Below are 17,688 nucleotides of genomic sequence, written 5' to 3'. Positions count from 1 at the left end.
CGGCTCACTGCAACTTCTGCCTCCCAGGTTCAAGCGACTCTCCTGCCTCAGTCTCCTGAGTAGCTGGGATTATAGGCACCTGCCACCACACCCAGCCAATATTTGGCTTCACAAGGTTTCACCATGTTGGCTAGGCTGGTCTTGAACTCCTGACCTCAGGTGATCCACCTGGTTTGGCCTCACAAAGTGCTGGGATTACAGGCATGAGCCACTACACCCAGCTGGATTGTATTAACACTAAAAGTTATCTGTTGCCAGGTGCAGTGGCTCACATCTGTAATCCTAGCACTTTGGGAGGCTGAGTCCAGGAATTTAAGACCAGCCTGGACAACACGACAAGATCCTGTCTCTACTAAAGAAAAAACAAACAAACAAACAAAAAACATTATTTGTTGTTTATTGAAATCCAAATTTAACCAGGTGGGACATATTTATACTAAAACATTATTCAAATTTAATTGGGCATTCTGTGTTTTATTTTTTATTTTATAAATTATATATTTTTACATTTCTCTATTAACTCCCCTATTCTGAGAAGCAACATCCTATGTTTTATTGGCAACCCTATTTAGTATCACCCTAAGCCTAACGAATCAGAATCTGCATCTTAACAAGGTTCCCAGGTGATTTCTAAGCACATGAAAGTAAATGAAGGATTGATGTGTATCATTATCCCCTTCCAACTTCTGAAATACTGATTTTTACATATCTTCCCTTTGTCATACCTCTACCTCACCTCTTAACTTCCTCCTTCCCTTTACCTGATAGCTCCTTGAAGTTAGCATCCTATTTTTTACCTTTGAATAAAGGAGTTTATACCCACTGTTGGCACTTCACCTCTCATTCTTATTTTTTATTTTGAAAATTTTCAAACATATTCTCACATATTCATTCCTCAGATTCAACAATCTTTTCCCACACTTGAATCATCACCCCATCCTTTCTCTCACTCCCTCTTTGCTGCCATAGTGTTTTTTTCACTGGGTGACTCACAAATTTTTATCTCTAGCTTTTACTTTTACTGTCAAAATTACAAATGCCTCTGGGATTTTTTAGTTGTTCTAGAGTAACAGCATATTCAGCTTGATCCAAACTGAAATCATCTTCTCTTTTCATCCAACCTCCCTTCCTAAATTCTTGTTCTCTCTCATTCTTCCAGGTGATCTAGAATCAAAACCTGGCAGAAATGTTGGCTCTCTCTAATCCTTAATATTCTCTATCCAAATCTCTATCTTGATTCCTCCTTCAACAACTCCTGCTTATCCCTTCTCCATTCTCAGTCATCGCCCTACTTCAGGCCTAGTCAAAATTAATACTTTTATACTGTCTTCCTGAGTCATCCACACAATGTTCTCTTAAAAAGAAAAACACAAATATTGTACCTTTGAAAAGCTTAATAGAGAAATTGTTCAAATTTGTTACTGGCATCATATTTTTTTCACATTCTGATATAGTTTCTTTTACTGGCTTTTCAGTAATAAAACTGTTACCAATGAGATATTACCAGTGAGATATAACCAATCTGGATTAGCCTCTGCATGGGATCAATGTCAAAACTGTCCTAGTTCAAAAACTTACTATAGCTCCTCACCACTCTGCTCTCCACCCTACTACATTTAACTTTATCTTCCACTATTTCTTTTGTGAAAATTAAAGAATAGAGCTATGAAAGTACCTGGTAAAATAATACTATCTCTTTTCCACAACTTTATGAACTATTGAGGGCCAGGATCAGTCCTTGCATTCTTTCCCCAAGGAGGATATAATTAGTACTAAATAACAGTTTTTTTGGTAAAATATAGCTACTTACCGGGTTCTCTGACTTACATGAATCAGAGAAGATCTAAAGGATGAAAATATGTATTTGTAAAGTATACCAAAACAACAAAAATAAAAAGGCAAAACCATACCTGTTCTCATGCTTAAAAGAATAAAGAACTGCTTTAAATAGAAAGACATGGCCGGGCGCGGTGGCTCACACCTGTAATCCCAGCACTCTGGGAGGCCGAGGCCGGTGGATCACGAGGTCAGGAGATCGAGACCATCCTGGCTAACATAGTGAAACCCCGTCTCTACTGAAAAATACAAAAAATTAGCCGGGCATGGTGGCGGGCGCCTGTAGTCCCAGCTAACCCGGAGGCTGAGCCAGGAGAATGGCGTGAACCCGGGAGGCGGAGCTTGCAGTGAGCCGAGACGGCGCCACTGTACTCCAGCCTGGGCGACAAGAGTGAGACTCCATCTCAAAAAAAAAAAAAAAAAAAAAAAAAAAAAAGACATATTTATGTGGTAGTAAAGATATGGAAATCATTGCAAATATCTCAAAGGCTTTAGGATACTGGCTCTCTGAAAATAAGACAAAGTGATTTTTTTACAATGTCTGTAACCTTGTCAATCATGATCACCAAATAACTAATATGGATATGCCTCTTTAAAAAATATCAATTTAGGTCACTTCCAGCTTTTAAGATCTTCCCCAATCACCCATTGTGTTGTCCTTAGAAGCAAAATCGAAGTAAATACCAAACAAACAGAATCATCAGAAACACTTTGATAATGTTACATTAATTCAGCCAAATGGGTTTAAAGTACCTTCTTCAAAATTAATATTTTTACACTGTCTTCCTGAGTCATCCACACGATGTTCTCTTAAAAAGAAAAACACAAACATTGTACCTATAAAATGCTTAATAGAGAAGTTGTTTAAATTTATTATTGGCATTGTATTTTTTTTCACATTCTAATACAGTTTCTTTTATTGGTTTTTCAGTAATAAAACTGTTACCAATGAGATATAACCAATAAACTTAAGACAGAAGTTACAATTCTTATGAAATTCTCACAGACAGGTAAAATGAAAAAAATCCAACTCATCCTAAAGCATACATGATCTACTTTAGTATCTGAAGTTTTACAGTGATTATAAACATTAGTAATAAATGTTTTTAGACTATTGAATAAAGCACTCTAAAAACAAACAAAACGTAATTTTAAAAAATTTTTCAAATATATGAAAGAGATATACATTACTAGTAACTTTTACATTTGACTGATACAAATCCATTAATCTATTTAAAATGTTATTTTCCTTGCCTTTCTCCTACTTAGAAACATGTAGTTAGTAAATCAAGATCAAACCTTCAGGCCGGGCACAGCCTCACATGGCTCATGCCTGTAATCCCAGCACTTTGGGAGGCTGAGGTGGGCAGATCGCTTTGAGGTCAGGAGTTCGAGATCAGCCTGGCCAACATGGTGAAACCCCGTCTCTACTAAAAGTACAAAAATTAGCTGGATGTGGTGGTGCGCGACTGTAGCCCCAGTTACTCGGGAAGCTGAGGTATGAGAATCCTTGAATCTGGGAGATGGAGGTTGCATTGAGCCGAGATAGTGCCACTGCCTTCTAGTCTGAGCGACAGAGTAAAACCTTGTCTCAAAAACAAAACAAAACAAAACAAAAAAAACCAAACCTTGAATCTTCAAAGACCTTCCTTTTCTGTTCTCATTTATTAGGTTGTCTTTTGGTTGCCGGTATTACATGCTTTAGTACTACCTGACCAAAAAATATAAACAAACTATAGACATAAAAAACCAAATACACTTCACAAGGATAATTATCTTCCAACAATTACAAAGCTCATTAAATTTCACAATCTACAAAAATAGTTTTATCATTTCTAATTACCTTAGTATAGCAAGGATCAGAATAATATTTAAAATTCCCAGGAAGGCGCTAAGTAAAACTGGTGTTGTATACATGTTTATCCGCAGTTTAATCACATCCCATGTCACACCTTTTTCTCCAATGAATGCAAAACAAGTCTGAAAAACTTATTAAGATAAAATTTTCACAGATGAATTATTATATGAGAAGCATAGGATAAAAAAATGCAAAAGACATTTACAACAGAATTGGGAACAATGTTATGGAATCATCCTTCTATATCATGCATTCTCAACAGATGCAATTGGTTCTTGATGGGGGTCAAAAAATTTCCTCTTTTTAGGTATAAAGCAGGTATGTACAGATATACATATGGTACATAAAAGATATATGATACATCTGTGGCACTAAAATTTTATGGGGTAAAGAGAGTAGGAAAAAATACTGAAAAAAGCTTCTTAGGGAGACAATAATGAAAAAAAGGTTGTGAAACACTGATGTACATGCATTCACAAGGAGTTGTATCTTACATAACTTCTCAGTTTTTTACAAAACATCTCCATAGGCAATTTAAATTATACCAATTCTTCCAATAATTATAAAGGTTTAATCAGCTTCATTATAAGAATGAAAACATATTTTAGATCAGATGTCTTAAATATTATTGTGTATATGGTACATATACATATCGGTGTGTATATATATATTTAATATCATTTGACCATAATGTCATATACAGGTAAAATGAAAAAAAAAAAAACCATTTCATCCAAAAGCATACATAATCTACCTCAGTATTTGAAGATTTTTTAGTGACTTTAAACATTAGAAGTGTTTTTGGACTGCTGGATAAATCACTCTAAAGAAATATAAAGTGGCAAAATCTAATTTGGATCTGTGGCAAAAACTCAATTGGAAGAGTACTGGTTTGCTCTTCTGATTCAGATTCTATATGTGGCTCTATAGTAATTCACATATAACTCTAGGGTGAGGACTTAAGATACTGTACCTACCGTACTTAGAACTGTGACTAGCATACAGTAAGCACACAATAAATGTTAGTGGTTGTTGAGGGTTTATTATTGGAAAAGTCATCGAAGTTCTTCAGGCTTATATTTAGTCATCTATAATGCAAAATTTTTAAATGACATAATCTTTAAAATGCTTTTAAGGTGGTAAAAAGTATTTACTAAGAACATAAGTCTATACCAGGTATTATGCTAGGTACTGAGGGCAGACTGGAAAATAAAGACTCAAACCATGTCCTGATGTACTTTACAATATAGTATTCAAGTTCAATTATTCTACATTTGTGTTTGTATTTGTTTCAGGGTACTAAATCGAAATAGATTTTGGTGAACAGTGAATTAGATTTCCTTCTGTTGAGCCTTTTCCTTTTGGCTAAATAGAGGAACATAATGGAAACTGGGGGTGGGAGATGGGGTGTTAATGATGAAGTAAGCTGAGTTGGATTCAAACTGATAATATTCATAACTTCAATATTCAAAATATGGACCAATTATATGGTTTTTCAATATTATTCTAGGCATGAAAATGACCAATTCTTTACTCAGCAGAAAATTAATTTGCCTTGAGGAAATATTAAATCTCATTAATATTTTTTTGAGACAGAGTCTCGCGCTTATCGCCCAGGCTAGAGTGCAATGATGTGATCTCGGCTCACTGCAACCTCTGTCTCCGGGTTCAAGCAATTCCCCTGCCTCAGCCTCCCAAGTAGCTGGGATTACAGGTGCCTGCCACCACACCTGGCTAATTTTTGTATTTTTAGTAGAGATGGGGTTTCACCATGTTGGCCAGGCTGGTCTCGAACTTGTGACCTCAGGTGATCTGCCTGTCACAGCCTCCCAAAGTGCTGAAGATTACAGGTGTGGACCACTGCACCTGGCCTCACTAATTTTTTTAACACTCAGCAAAACGGTGACCTTGGACAATTTACTTAGATTCTCTATGCATTGGCACTCTCAACTATAAAAGGGGACTAATAGCACTTAATTTAGTGGATTGGCATCAAGATAAAATGACTATAGCCTCATTGCTGGATAAAAAAAATTAACTTTCCTCCCTTTCCCTTCAGCTATGAGTTTTTATACTTGGGTTACATTGAATATTTAAGCCTCAAAAGTTTTCTCAATTCAAATTCAAGTAATGACAAGTGAAGAACACCTACCTGGACCTAGAATAAAACCTAATGCTTGACACATGCTTATATTCGCCATGGAACTTGTTCTTTCTTGAAGGGAAGTAGCACCAGCAGTATATGATCGAACAACTGCTACATTTCCTTAAAAACAAGGCGCAATAATCCAAAGTAAAAGTAAGTTATCATTCAGTTTATAAAATTCAATCAAATTTGACTTTATACAGAAGAAGAAATCTTGGTCAACAGTATAGTCACTGCTTCCTCTTTATGATCATACAAAGCATGTAAGGTATTTTTATTAAGCAAATGCATCAATTAACGGACCATACTAGTTTTGGTAATATGAAAACAGTTAAAGATATCAATGAGTGAAGAAATGGTATCATAAGTAAATCAAGCTGGGCACAGTGGCTCACATCCGTAATCCCAGCACTTTCAGAGGTCAACGTGGGTGGATCATTTTGAGGTCAGGAGTTCAAGACCAGCCCGGCCAACATGGTGAAACCCCGTCTCCACTAAAAATTCAAAAATTATCCACCTGTAGTCCCAACTACTCAGGAAGCTGAGGCAGAAGAATTGCTTGAACCCGGAAGGATGAGGTTGCAATGAGCCAAGATCGCACCACTGCACTCCAGCCTGGCAACAAAGTGAGACTTCATCGCAAAAAAAAAAAAAAAAAGAATATCAAACTTAATACTAAGAAAGCACTGAGTGAATGGCACACCACTGATTACTACAACTATTTTAAAAAGTATTACAAACTCTGTATGCATAAACATGTAAATAAGAAACAGAAAAAAATGCACTAACAATTTTACTGAAAATTTTCATTGAGTACATTACATTCAAGAGATTCTGTTAGGGGGCATAGGATATTTTTAAAGTACCATAAATTCTTTCTAATTGCAAAAAGTTTAGGCTAAGAGTGGTGGCTCATGCCTGTAATCCCAGCACTTTGGGAGGCCGAGGCAGGTGGATCACGAGGTCAGTAGTTCAAGACCAGCCTGGCCAAGATGGTGAAACCCCATCTCTACTAAAAGTACAAAAATTAGTCAGGCACAGTGGCAGGTGCCTGTAATCTCAGCTACTCGGGAGGCTAAGCCAGGAGAATTGCTTGAACCCAGGCAGGTAGAGGTTACAGTGAGCCGAGATCGCGCCACTGCAGTCCAGTCTGGGCGACAGAGTGAGACTCCAAAAAAAAAAAGTTTACTATCTTGTTAGTGAGAAAGCATAAAAACAGTACAATACTATAAGCAAGTGCCAGAGACATGTCAGAGAAGAAAAAATTCTCTGAAGGGGCAGGGTAGCCCAAGAGGGCTTTGTGGAAAATGTGGAGCTTGAATTGGATCTATTTTTGTTTTGGGTTTTTCTGTTTTTTTTTTTTTTAGATGGAGGTCTCCCTATGTTACCCAGGCTGACCTTGAACTCCTAGGCTCAAGAGAGATTCTGCTACCTCAGTCTCCTGAGTAGCTGGTATTATAGGCACATGCCACCACGCCTGGTTTGAACTGAATCTTGAAGAATGAAGAATGATGGCAACAGAAGAGAACTATAGGTAATAAGAACATCATGAGCAAAGGCAAAATGATAGGAAAAATATTTGTTTACAATGAGAGACATGTACGTTGAACTGTGAAATATGAGTTTAAAAGGGGATGAGACCAGGTGAAAGTGAGCCATAAATGTCAGAATGAATGTGAATTTGACACAATCAACATACAAACTTACCTGCTCCAATTCCCAGCAATCCACGAGCAACCAGCATGTAGTATTTATTATGAGAGGCTGGGATGTGGACATATGCATAGAGGCAGTTGGCTGCCACGGAAATGAAGATCGAGACGACAAGAGGCTCTTTTCTTGGTCTATAATTAGACCATAAACCAAATATAGGTGAAGCTACCATTTGGCCAAGACTATATGAAGCAATAACCCAGCCCAAAAATCTTGTATCAGCTGTCTGATCAATCTGCAGACAAAAGTATGTGCTTTAAGAATTGTTATCCAAGAAAAGTTTAAAATCTAAATACATTTGTTATACCATGTAAAATTTTCTATTAAAAAAATAAAAACAATTCTAACGTATAAGTTTTATAACACTATTACTTACAGTAAAGGATTCAAACTTCTGACAATACAATCAAAGTGCTAACAACAGACTGTGCACAAGGGAAAAATGCTTGGGAGGCTCATTTTTAAGAATGACCATGGAAATTTTTGGTTCATATAAACCTTGGTAAGAAGATAATCACACACACTATGTATACATATAGCAATAACATCATGGAAAATAATACAAGGTATTCTTTAATTCTTGGAAGTAGAAATCTTTAGACTTATGCTACCCTATACATTAAACAGCCATTAGCACCATAAATCTTTTTTTAAAAAACAAACTAGGCACAAGAATCAAATGCATAAAGAAGATAATAAAAACACAAAAGATGATAGACAATTCTCTCAATAAACCTGTTATAAATTCTTCCTTTCTGCATAGGCAACTCAGTATTCTACCACTTTAAAAGGGTTTACATATCATGATGAACATGAGGGGAAAACCAAATGACTACAACTCAGAAAACAAAATACTTTCAGAAAAACAGAAAATGTTAGCATAGAAAAGACACTATTGTTTATTTTTATTTATTTATTTGAGACAGGGTCTCACTCTGTCACCCAGGCTGCAGCGCAGTGGTGCGATCACGGCTCAGTGCAGCCTCGAACTTTGAGGTCCAAGTGATCCTCCTGCCTCAGCGTCTTGAGTAGCTAGGACTACAGGCATGCACCACCATGCCCAGCTAATTTTTTTATTTTTGTAGAGACAGGGTCTCCCTATGTTGCCTAGGCTGGTCTTGAACTTCCTGCCTCCAACTCGAAAAGCAATCCTCCTGCCTCGGGAGGGAGCAGTTCTCCCACCCTGGCCTCCCAAAATATTGGGATTAGTGGCATGAGTCACCACACCCAGCCAGATTATTTTTTTTCATATATGGTAGGCTAAGCCAGGTGAAGTGGCACATGCCTGTAATCTCAGCTACTCAGCAGTCTAGAACAGAAGGATCCCTTGAGTCCAGGAGTTGGAGGGTGTAATGCACTATGATTGTACCTGTGAAAAGCCACTGCACTCCAGTCTGGGCAACATAGGAAGATTCTATCTCTAATCTTTCTACTTAATGGCTTTTATTAAATTTTAGGAAATAAATTTAAATGAACATAGATATGTGGTAGAACAATTTAATAAGGAAAATTACGACCTTTTGTTCCCTAAAGATATTTATTTATTTATTTAATTTTATTTATTTACTTTTGAGATGGAGTTTTGCTCTTGTTGCCTAGGCTGGAGGGCAATGGCGCGATCTCAGGTCACTACAACCTCTACCTCCCGGGTTCAAGCGATTCTCCTGCCTCAGCCTCCCAAGTAGCTGAGATTACAGGCATGTGCCACCACACAGGCCCAGCTAATTTTTGTATTTTTTTAGTAGCGACGCGGTTTCACCATATTGGCCAGGCTGGTCTCAAACTCCTGACCTCAGGTGAGCCGCCTGCCTTGGCCTCCCAAAGTTCTGGGATTTTGGGTGTGAGCCACCATCCCTGGCAATTCCCTAAAGATATTTAAACTGAAAATATTTAGGTGCGTTTTTCTTTATGGGACATAAGAAATAATATGCAAAAGTATAATGATACATAATATTTAAAGTTCTAGCTATTAAAATATCTTTCAGTTTGGGTACTCTGGTTTTCATTTTCTCCCTGTACTACCTTTAGTTTCATTTGTCTTCTCTGAAAATAGAAAATAATAATTTCATGTCATATAAAATTTTAAATTAATTTTCAAAAAAATAATGAAAACTAAATTTTAATGTTAAATGTGTAGTGATTTGAAAGCAAAACTTTTTTTTTTCTTTTTTTTGAGACAGGGTCTGGCTCTGTCACCCAGGCCAGAATACAGTGGCATAATCTTGGCTCACTGTAACCTCAAACTCCTTTGCTCAAGAAATCCTCCCACCTCAAGCTCCCAAGCAGCTGGGACTACAGGGAGTAGCACCACCATACCCAGCTAACTTTTAAAATTTTTTTGTAGAGACAAGGTCTTATATTGTTACCCAGGCTGGTCTTGAACTCCTGGGCTCAGGCAATCCTCCCAACTTGGCTTCCCAAAGCACTGGGATTATAGGCACATAAGCCACAGCACTAGGCCTGATAGCAAAACTCTTCAAAGAGTTTTCAAAATATCTGGAGAAAAGAGAGTACTTCAAAACTCAACATAGTATGCTGACTAGACCTAATCACTACTAATATCCTTCTTTTGAGAATTTTGACTAAAAAGACTAAATGCCAAGAAATTAAGAATTTTGATACATGAAAATATCTTTTTAGTAGAGAAGACATTGCTCCAGAATTGTGCCAATTCCAACGACTATCAGTATGGAAAGAATTTTTAGTGTAATGGGTAATAATTTCATGTAATATAATTTTCAAAATAACAATGAAAATATGGCACTAAATCAGTAAAAAGTAAAATTTTTATTTCTCTTTTTCTTATATTCCTTTAAAAATATATTTTAGGAGACCATTTTCAAAAAGTAGAAATTCGTAAAACTGGGCCGGGCATGGTGGCTCACACTTGTAATGCCAGCACTTTGAGAGGCTGAGGTGGTGGGTCACCCAAGGTCAGGAGTTTGAGACCAGCCTGGTCAACATAGTGAAACCCTATCTCTACTAAAAATACAAAAATTAGCTGGGCGTTGGTGGTGCACGACTGTAATCCCAGTTACTTGGGAGGCTAAGGCAAGCGAATTACTTGAACCTTGGAGGTGGAGGCTGCGGTAAGCCAAGATTGCGTCACTGAACTCGAGCCTGGGTAACAGAGGGAAACTCCATTTACAAAAAACAAAAACAAAAACAAAATTCATAAAAACAAAACAATCCTAACAATCTAGACAATCTAGTAGGGGAGTTAAGTAAACTCTCTGTAAATATAGTGTTAGGACACTCCACATTAAGGGCTAATGATAAAGGGAAACGGGAGTATACAGGAAAACCTTCTGATCCAAACTGTTGTGAGGGACAGTCAGAGAAGCCTTTCCAGGCCAGGCGCAGTGGCTCACATCTGTAATCCCAGCAATTGGGAGACTGAGGCAGGATCACCTGAGGTCTGGCGTTCGAGATTAGCCTGGCCAACATGCCGAAACCCCATGTCTACTAAAAATACAAAAATTAGCCAGGCATGGTGGCAGGTGCCTGTAATCCCAGCTACTTGGGAGGCTGAGGCATGAGAATCACCTGAACCCGGAAGGTGGAAATCCTGGCACTCTGGGAGGCTGAGGTGGGTGGACCACCTGAGGAAAGGTAGAGATAAGCCTGGCCAACATGGTGAAACCCCATCTCTACTAAAAATACAAAAATTAGCTGGGTGTGGTAGCTGGCATCTGTAGTCCCAGCTACTTGGGAGACTGAGGCAGGAGAATCACTTGAACCCTCAAGGCAGAGATTGCAGTATGCCAAGATCATGCCACTGCATGCCAGCCTGGGCAACAGAGCAAGACTCCATCGCAAAAAAAAAAAAAAAAAAAAGAGAAGGCTTTCCAGAGGAAGTGACACTGGAGCAAAACCTTGAAGAGTGAATAAAAGACAGTGAGGAAGGAGAAAGGGGAGAGCAAAAGAAAGATGGAGAGAGGGAAAGCATTCCGGTAAAAATGTGTAAAGACCTAAGGAGCCTGGGTTCATCCAAGTACCATGGATCTATCTAATAAGTTGGTGGCTATACATCTAATATGGGACAAAGTTCAGAATCTAGTATAAAACACACACATGCATGTGCGAACACACACACACACACACACACTCTCCAACCTCTTAGGAAAACCAACAAGGGACAAACTGATAAGGAAGAATACACAAAAGAATTTAAGAATAAGTCGTTAGAGTTAAGGGGAAAGCCAGGATAGAGAAATGTCACAGAAGCTAAGAGGTGGTGCTATGGTTTTAATGTGTCCTCCAAATTTCATGTTTTGGAAATTAATATTTAAATTAATATTATTAAAATATTGAAAGGTAGGACCTTTAAGAGGTAATTGTGTTACATTAGGTAGGTAGTTGGGTATCAACAGGGCAGGAAAGGTCTCCCCTGCCCCACACATAGGGAGTGTCTGGAGACCATTAGGTGATGGTCAGGCGGCTGTTAACTCTCTAAAGTAATATTGGTCACAGCCAGGGCTAGGAAAAGGCAGCCTCCTAATACATAGAAAACACCTGGTGATTAGCAGCTTCCCAATATGATCTCAGGCATGGGGTGAGTGGGGAGAAGTAATGCAAGGCCCCAAAAGTATGCCAGTGTATAAAATCCCAAGTCTAAAGGTCAAACCGCGCACTTGTCTTTCAAGTTGCCCACCTGGCCTTCTTCCAACTGCACTTTCCTTCTTTTCCTTCCTTTCATTCTTGCTCTAAAGCTTTTTAATAAATTTTCACTCCTGCTCTACAACTTGCCTCAGGTTCTCCTTCTGCCTTATGTCCTTTACTTGAATTATTTCTTCTCAGGAGGCAAGAACTGAGGTTGCTGCAGACCCGTACAGATACAGATCTGCCAACTAACAATTGGATCATGAGGGCTGTGCCCTGTTGATACCCAACTAACTACCTAATGTACCTAATCCACTCATGTATTAATGGGTTATCATGGAGTGGAACTGGTGGCTTCATAAGAGAAGGAAAAGAGACCTGGGCTAGCATGCTCAGCCCCTTCATCACATGATGCCTTACAATGCCTTGGGACTCTTCAGAGAGTCCCCACTAGCAAGAAGGCCCTCACCAGATGTGGTCTCTCAGCCTTGGACTTCTCAGCCTCCGTAATGGTAAGAAATAAATTCCTTTTTTTAAATAAATTATCTAGTTTAGGGTATTCTGTTACAAGCAACAGAAAACAGACTAATACAGGTAGCTTCAGGAAGTAAGGAGAGGACAACAACGTCAAATCCTATCCAGGTGTCACCTAAAGTAAGGACTGAAAAGTATTTCATGATCAACAATTAAGTAACTGGAAAACTTACAAGAGGAGTTCAAGACAGCAGAAAAGTTAATCAGATAATAGCAGGTTAAGGAGTAGGTTAGGGAATACAGAGGAACTCTTTAAGAACCTTTACTAAAACATTGTTATAGATGAATTATGTAACCAACTTATATACTGATTTTTAGTTAAGTTCCTTCCCGGAGATTTAAGATAGAACTGACAGGACTTGATGATCAACTGATGTCAAGCTACCTAACAAACTTACATCTTCATGTCACCCCCTCTTCCCCTTCTAGTAATAACAGCATCAAAAAATACATATGTTCTAGTCTTTACAATGTTACCTGATAGCCCAAATTCATTTTATGGGAAAAGCATTAAATTATTCCACAAACATATCATTTACACACTTTGGGAATTCAGACTATTACTAGTTTCCTTTTTATTAGGGAAGAGGTAATGATGGAATGTGAACGTGGCTTCTGAGTAGGTGACCATACATGTACATTGCCTGGGACTATCTGGGTATGATCCTATTTTTCCTTGTATAGCACTCTCTTCACTTCAAAAGTGTTCTGGCTTGCACAATAAAGCATATGGTCACCTTACTTATAAGCCTCTTTTAAGGAACTATTATCTCATTATTCTTGTAGAGATTAAATCATAGAATACCAAAGAGACTCTTTAGAAAATGCTTAACTATGTAAGAGTTACTACTACTGTAGCTATAAGGGAAAAATAGATTGAAATGTACAAACCTTTTGGAGATATGGCCATATGGACAGTATCACTATAGAAAACCCTGTGAAGAAGCAAACTAGGTTATTTATACTTATAATAATTTAATCATTATTACAGATACAATTTTCTGAACTGTGGCATGGATTGTAAAATATTCTGAACCTAAAATTTATGCATACAAATGCATAATTTATCAGGCAATGAGATTTTAATTATCAGAAGGAAAATAAATACTAAAAGAACATACAATTACAGTCCCTCATCATAATTAATAATGAATACAAAAAAGCAGAGGATCTATTTCTCCATATTTGTGTGCTTTTACTGTAAATGGAAATAACCAAAAACTTTGTTTTTATAGCAGAAATGAATGGAGGAAAGGTTATTTTGTTAGACAGGAAGTGCTAGGCTTCTATCCTGTGTCGTTTGGAGGAGATAATTGACTGAAGAGAAGAGCAGGAATAAGGAAAATGATCATCTACAGGGGGGCTGCAGAAAACCAGAATACTTCAAGATGGCCATACCTTAAAAGAAAATTCACTATTTCTGCTAGTCTTTACTGCATGAAAACTATAATTAACTCCAACACTATTTGTCAATTTTAAATGTTAGGCAAATGCGGCCAGCAGTGACTCATGCCTGTAATCCCAGCACTTTGGGAGGCTGAGGCAGGCAGATTACCTAAGGTCAGGAGTTTGAGACCAGCCTGGCCAACATGGTGAAACCCTGTCTCTACTAAAAATATAAAAATTAGCCGGGCATGGTCGCACATGCCTGTAATCCCAGCTACTTAGGAGGCTGAGGTAGAAGAATTGCTTGAACCCAGGAGGCGGAGTAGGTTGCAGTGAGCCAACATCGCGCCACTGCACTCTAGCATGGGTGACAGAGCAAGACTCCATCTCAAAAAAAAAAAAAAATGAAAAATGAAAAACAAATAAATGTTAGGCAAATCTATTAAGAAATTCTACAAAGCCTGTTCTTCAAAATGGCTCTATTAAGGCTTGGCACAGTGGCTCACACCTGTAATCCCAGAACTTTGGAAGACCGAGGTGGGTGAATCACTTGAGGCCAGGAGTTTAGAGACCAGCCTGGCCAGCATGGAGAAACCCCATCTCTACAAAAAATATACAAAAATTAGTTGGGCATGGTAGCACATGCCTGTAATCCCAGCTACCTGGAAGGCTGAGGCAGGAGAATTTCTTGAATATGGAGGCAGAGGTTGTAGTAAGCCAAGATTGCACCACTGTACTCCAGCCTGGGTGAAAGTGAGACTCTGTCTCAAAAAAAAAGGAAAAAAAAAAAGAAAAAAATAAATTTAAAAAATAGCTGTTGAGATATAATTCACATATCACACAATTCATGCATTTAAAGTATACAATTCAATGGGTTTTAATATAATCACAGATATGTGCAACCATCATTACAGTCAATTTAATTTAATTTAATTTATTTTTTGAGACGGAGTTTCTTGTAGCCTAGGCTGGAGTGCAGTGGCCTGAACTCGGCTCACTGCAACCTCCGACTCCTGGATTCAAGCGATTCTCCTGCCTCAGCCTCCTGAGTAGCTGGGATTACAGGCTTCTGCCACCACACCAGGCTAATTTTTGTACTTTAGTAGAGATGAAGTTCACCATGTTGACCAGGCTCGTCTTGAACTCCTGACCTCAGGTGATCTGCCTGCCTTGCCTCCCAAAGTGTTGGGATTACAGGCATTAGCCACTGCGCCCAGCCATCACTGTCAATTTTAGAACATATTTGTCACCTCAAAAAGAAACTCTATACCCTTCAGCTATCACCCTGTTTCATCCCCTCTCCAGTCAGCTGTAAACAACCACTAATGCACTTTGTTTGTACTCTATAGATTTTTATCCGTATTTTCATACAAATAGAATAATATAATACATGGACTTTTGTCTTGTCTTCTTTCACTTACTATTATCTTTTTTTTTTTTGGAGACAGACTCTCGCTATGTCACCAGGCTGGAGTGCAGTGGCACAATCTCAGCTCACTGCAATCTCTGCCTCCTGGGTTCAAACGATTCTTCCACCTCAGCCTCCCGAATAGGTGGGATTACAGGCACGTGCCACCATACCCAGCTAATTTTCTGTATTTTCAGTAGAGATGGGGTTTCACCATGTTGGCCAGGATAGTCTCAATCTCCTGACCTCGCAATCCGCCCGCCTCGACCTCCCAAAATGCTGGGATTACAGGCGTGAGCTACCGCGCCTGGCCTTAGCATTATATTTTCAAGATTCATCCATGGTGTACATGTATGTTCCTTATATAAACCCTATTTTAAAACATAATTTAATTATTAGCTTCATTTCAGGCCGGGCACGGTAGCTCACGCCTGTAATCCCAGCACTTTGGGAGGCCTAGGTGGGTGGATCCCGACGTCAGGAGATCGAGACCATCCTGGCTAACACGGTGAAACCCCATCTCTACTAAAAATACAAAAAATTAGCCTGGCGTAGCGGCATGCACCGTAATCCCAGCTACTGGGGAGGTTGAGGCAGGAGAATGGTGTGAACCCAGGACGTAGAGCTTATAGTGAGCCGAGATTGCACTACTGCACTCCAGCCTGGGTGACACAGCAAGACTCCGTCTCAAAAATATATATAAATAAATAATTATTAGCTTCATTTTTAAGTATTTTGAATTGACACAGTTACTTAGATCAGTAAAGGATTAAAAGCACCAATTAATCTTTTGAATCAAGGCTACAATTTTGGAATACAGAAATTTGTAAACAAAATGTTTAACATGCCAGTTAAAATCTAAAGTTGACCGGGTCAACTTTAAGTGCCTGTAATCCAAGCACTTTGGGAGACCGCGGCAGGTGGATCACTTGAGGTCAGGAGTTCAAGACCAGCAACTGCAACATGGTGAAACCTCATCTCTACTAAAAATATAAAAACTAGCTGGGCATGGTGGCGGGCGCCTGTAGTCCCAGCTATTTAGGAAGCTGAGGCAGGAGAATCGCTTGAACCCGGGAGGCAGAGGTTGTGATGAGTTGAGATAGTGCTACTGCACTTCAGCCTGGAAGACAGAGTGAGACTCTACCTGGAAAAAAAAAAAATTCTAAAGTTAAAATAATTTTCTTATTTTGCTGATGAATTTGAAATTGTTTCTTATAATTTTAGATAATTGAGTACTCAAAACTAGAAGTGTTTAAAATGGAAAAATAAATCAATTGCAGGCATTGCTACCAAAACAGTATCAACTGGCCCCTTCCACCTTCTTGATGGAATCCCAGTTCTATTCAGGTATCCATACTTCCTCAACAAAGCCTCATGGTCTAAGAGAAACTCTCTCCATGTTCGAGTCCAGAGGGTACATTCTGATTAGTCTAAAAAATTCAATTGGAGTAATCCCATTATCTTAGTTGATGTTGGTTTAGAAATTTACAGGTCACACCTGTAATCCTAGCACTTTGGGAGGCTGGCAGGCGGATCACCTGAGGTCGAGAGTTTGAGACAGTCTGACCAACATGGAGAAACCCCGTCTCTACTAAAAATACAAAATTAGCTGGGTGTGGTGGCGCATGCCTATAATCGCAGCTATTTGAGAGGCTGAGGCAGGAGAATCGCTTGAACCCAGGAGGCGGAGGTTGTGGTGAGCCGAGATAGCACCACTACACTCCAGCCTGGGCAACAAGAGTGAAACTGTCTCCAAAAAAAAAAAAGAAAAGAAATTTACAGGTAATATAGTTCTGACAAGTGAGAAGTGAGGGAAGGTTTATTTGGGAACCTATGATCTACCTGGGGACTTCTGGGAAAGGATTCATCATGTCTGAGGAGGCTATAAAAAAGGTCTCTTTTAAATAAATTTTAAAAATTGCCAAGAATGGATATGACACTTGCAACTCCTGCAATAGTCTTGCTATAGCCTAAGAATGAAGCCAATATGTAGAAGAGTATAAACCCCAAAAATTTATTGAAAAGCGGAACCACAGCCCCACTGAATCTCGTCTGGAATTGTTCTACTGTGGATATCTTGTAAGACATAATAAATTAGGCTGGGTGCAGTGGCTCATGCTTGTAATTCCAGCACTTTGGGAGGCTGAGGTGGGTGGATCACTTGAAGTCAGGAGTTCAAGATCAGCCTGTCCAACATGGCGAAAC

The 17,688-nt window shown here is 38.7% G+C and overlaps 1 protein-coding gene across 3 annotated transcripts in view; it reads right to left on the bottom strand.

Moving 5' to 3' along the window:
* Positions 1–17,688, bottom strand: part of MFSD8 (major facilitator superfamily domain containing 8) — a 62,148-nt gene that overhangs the window by 26,266 nt on the left and 18,194 nt on the right. For all 3 annotated transcript variants that reach the window (XM_011978228.1, XM_011978226.1, XM_011978227.1), the window contains 5 exons: positions 13,581–13,624; positions 7,548–7,788; positions 5,847–5,960; positions 3,680–3,824; positions 2,590–2,645 (listed from right to left, as the gene is read on the bottom strand). In XM_011978228.1, the coding sequence (XP_011833618.1) occupies positions 2,590–2,645; positions 3,680–3,824; positions 5,847–5,960; positions 7,548–7,788; positions 13,581–13,624 (600 nt within the window). The remainder of the gene's footprint in view (positions 1–2,589; positions 2,646–3,679; positions 3,825–5,846; positions 5,961–7,547; positions 7,789–13,580; positions 13,625–17,688) is intronic.

The sequence above is a fragment of the Mandrillus leucophaeus genome, unplaced genomic scaffold (genome assembly GCF_000951045.1).
Source record: "Mandrillus leucophaeus isolate KB7577 unplaced genomic scaffold, Mleu.le_1.0 Scaffold191, whole genome shotgun sequence".
NCBI lineage: Eukaryota > Metazoa > Chordata > Mammalia > Primates > Cercopithecidae > Mandrillus > Mandrillus leucophaeus.
The sequence above is the reverse complement of the archived record's forward strand: the minus strand, read 5'-3'. Positions and strand labels throughout refer to the sequence as shown.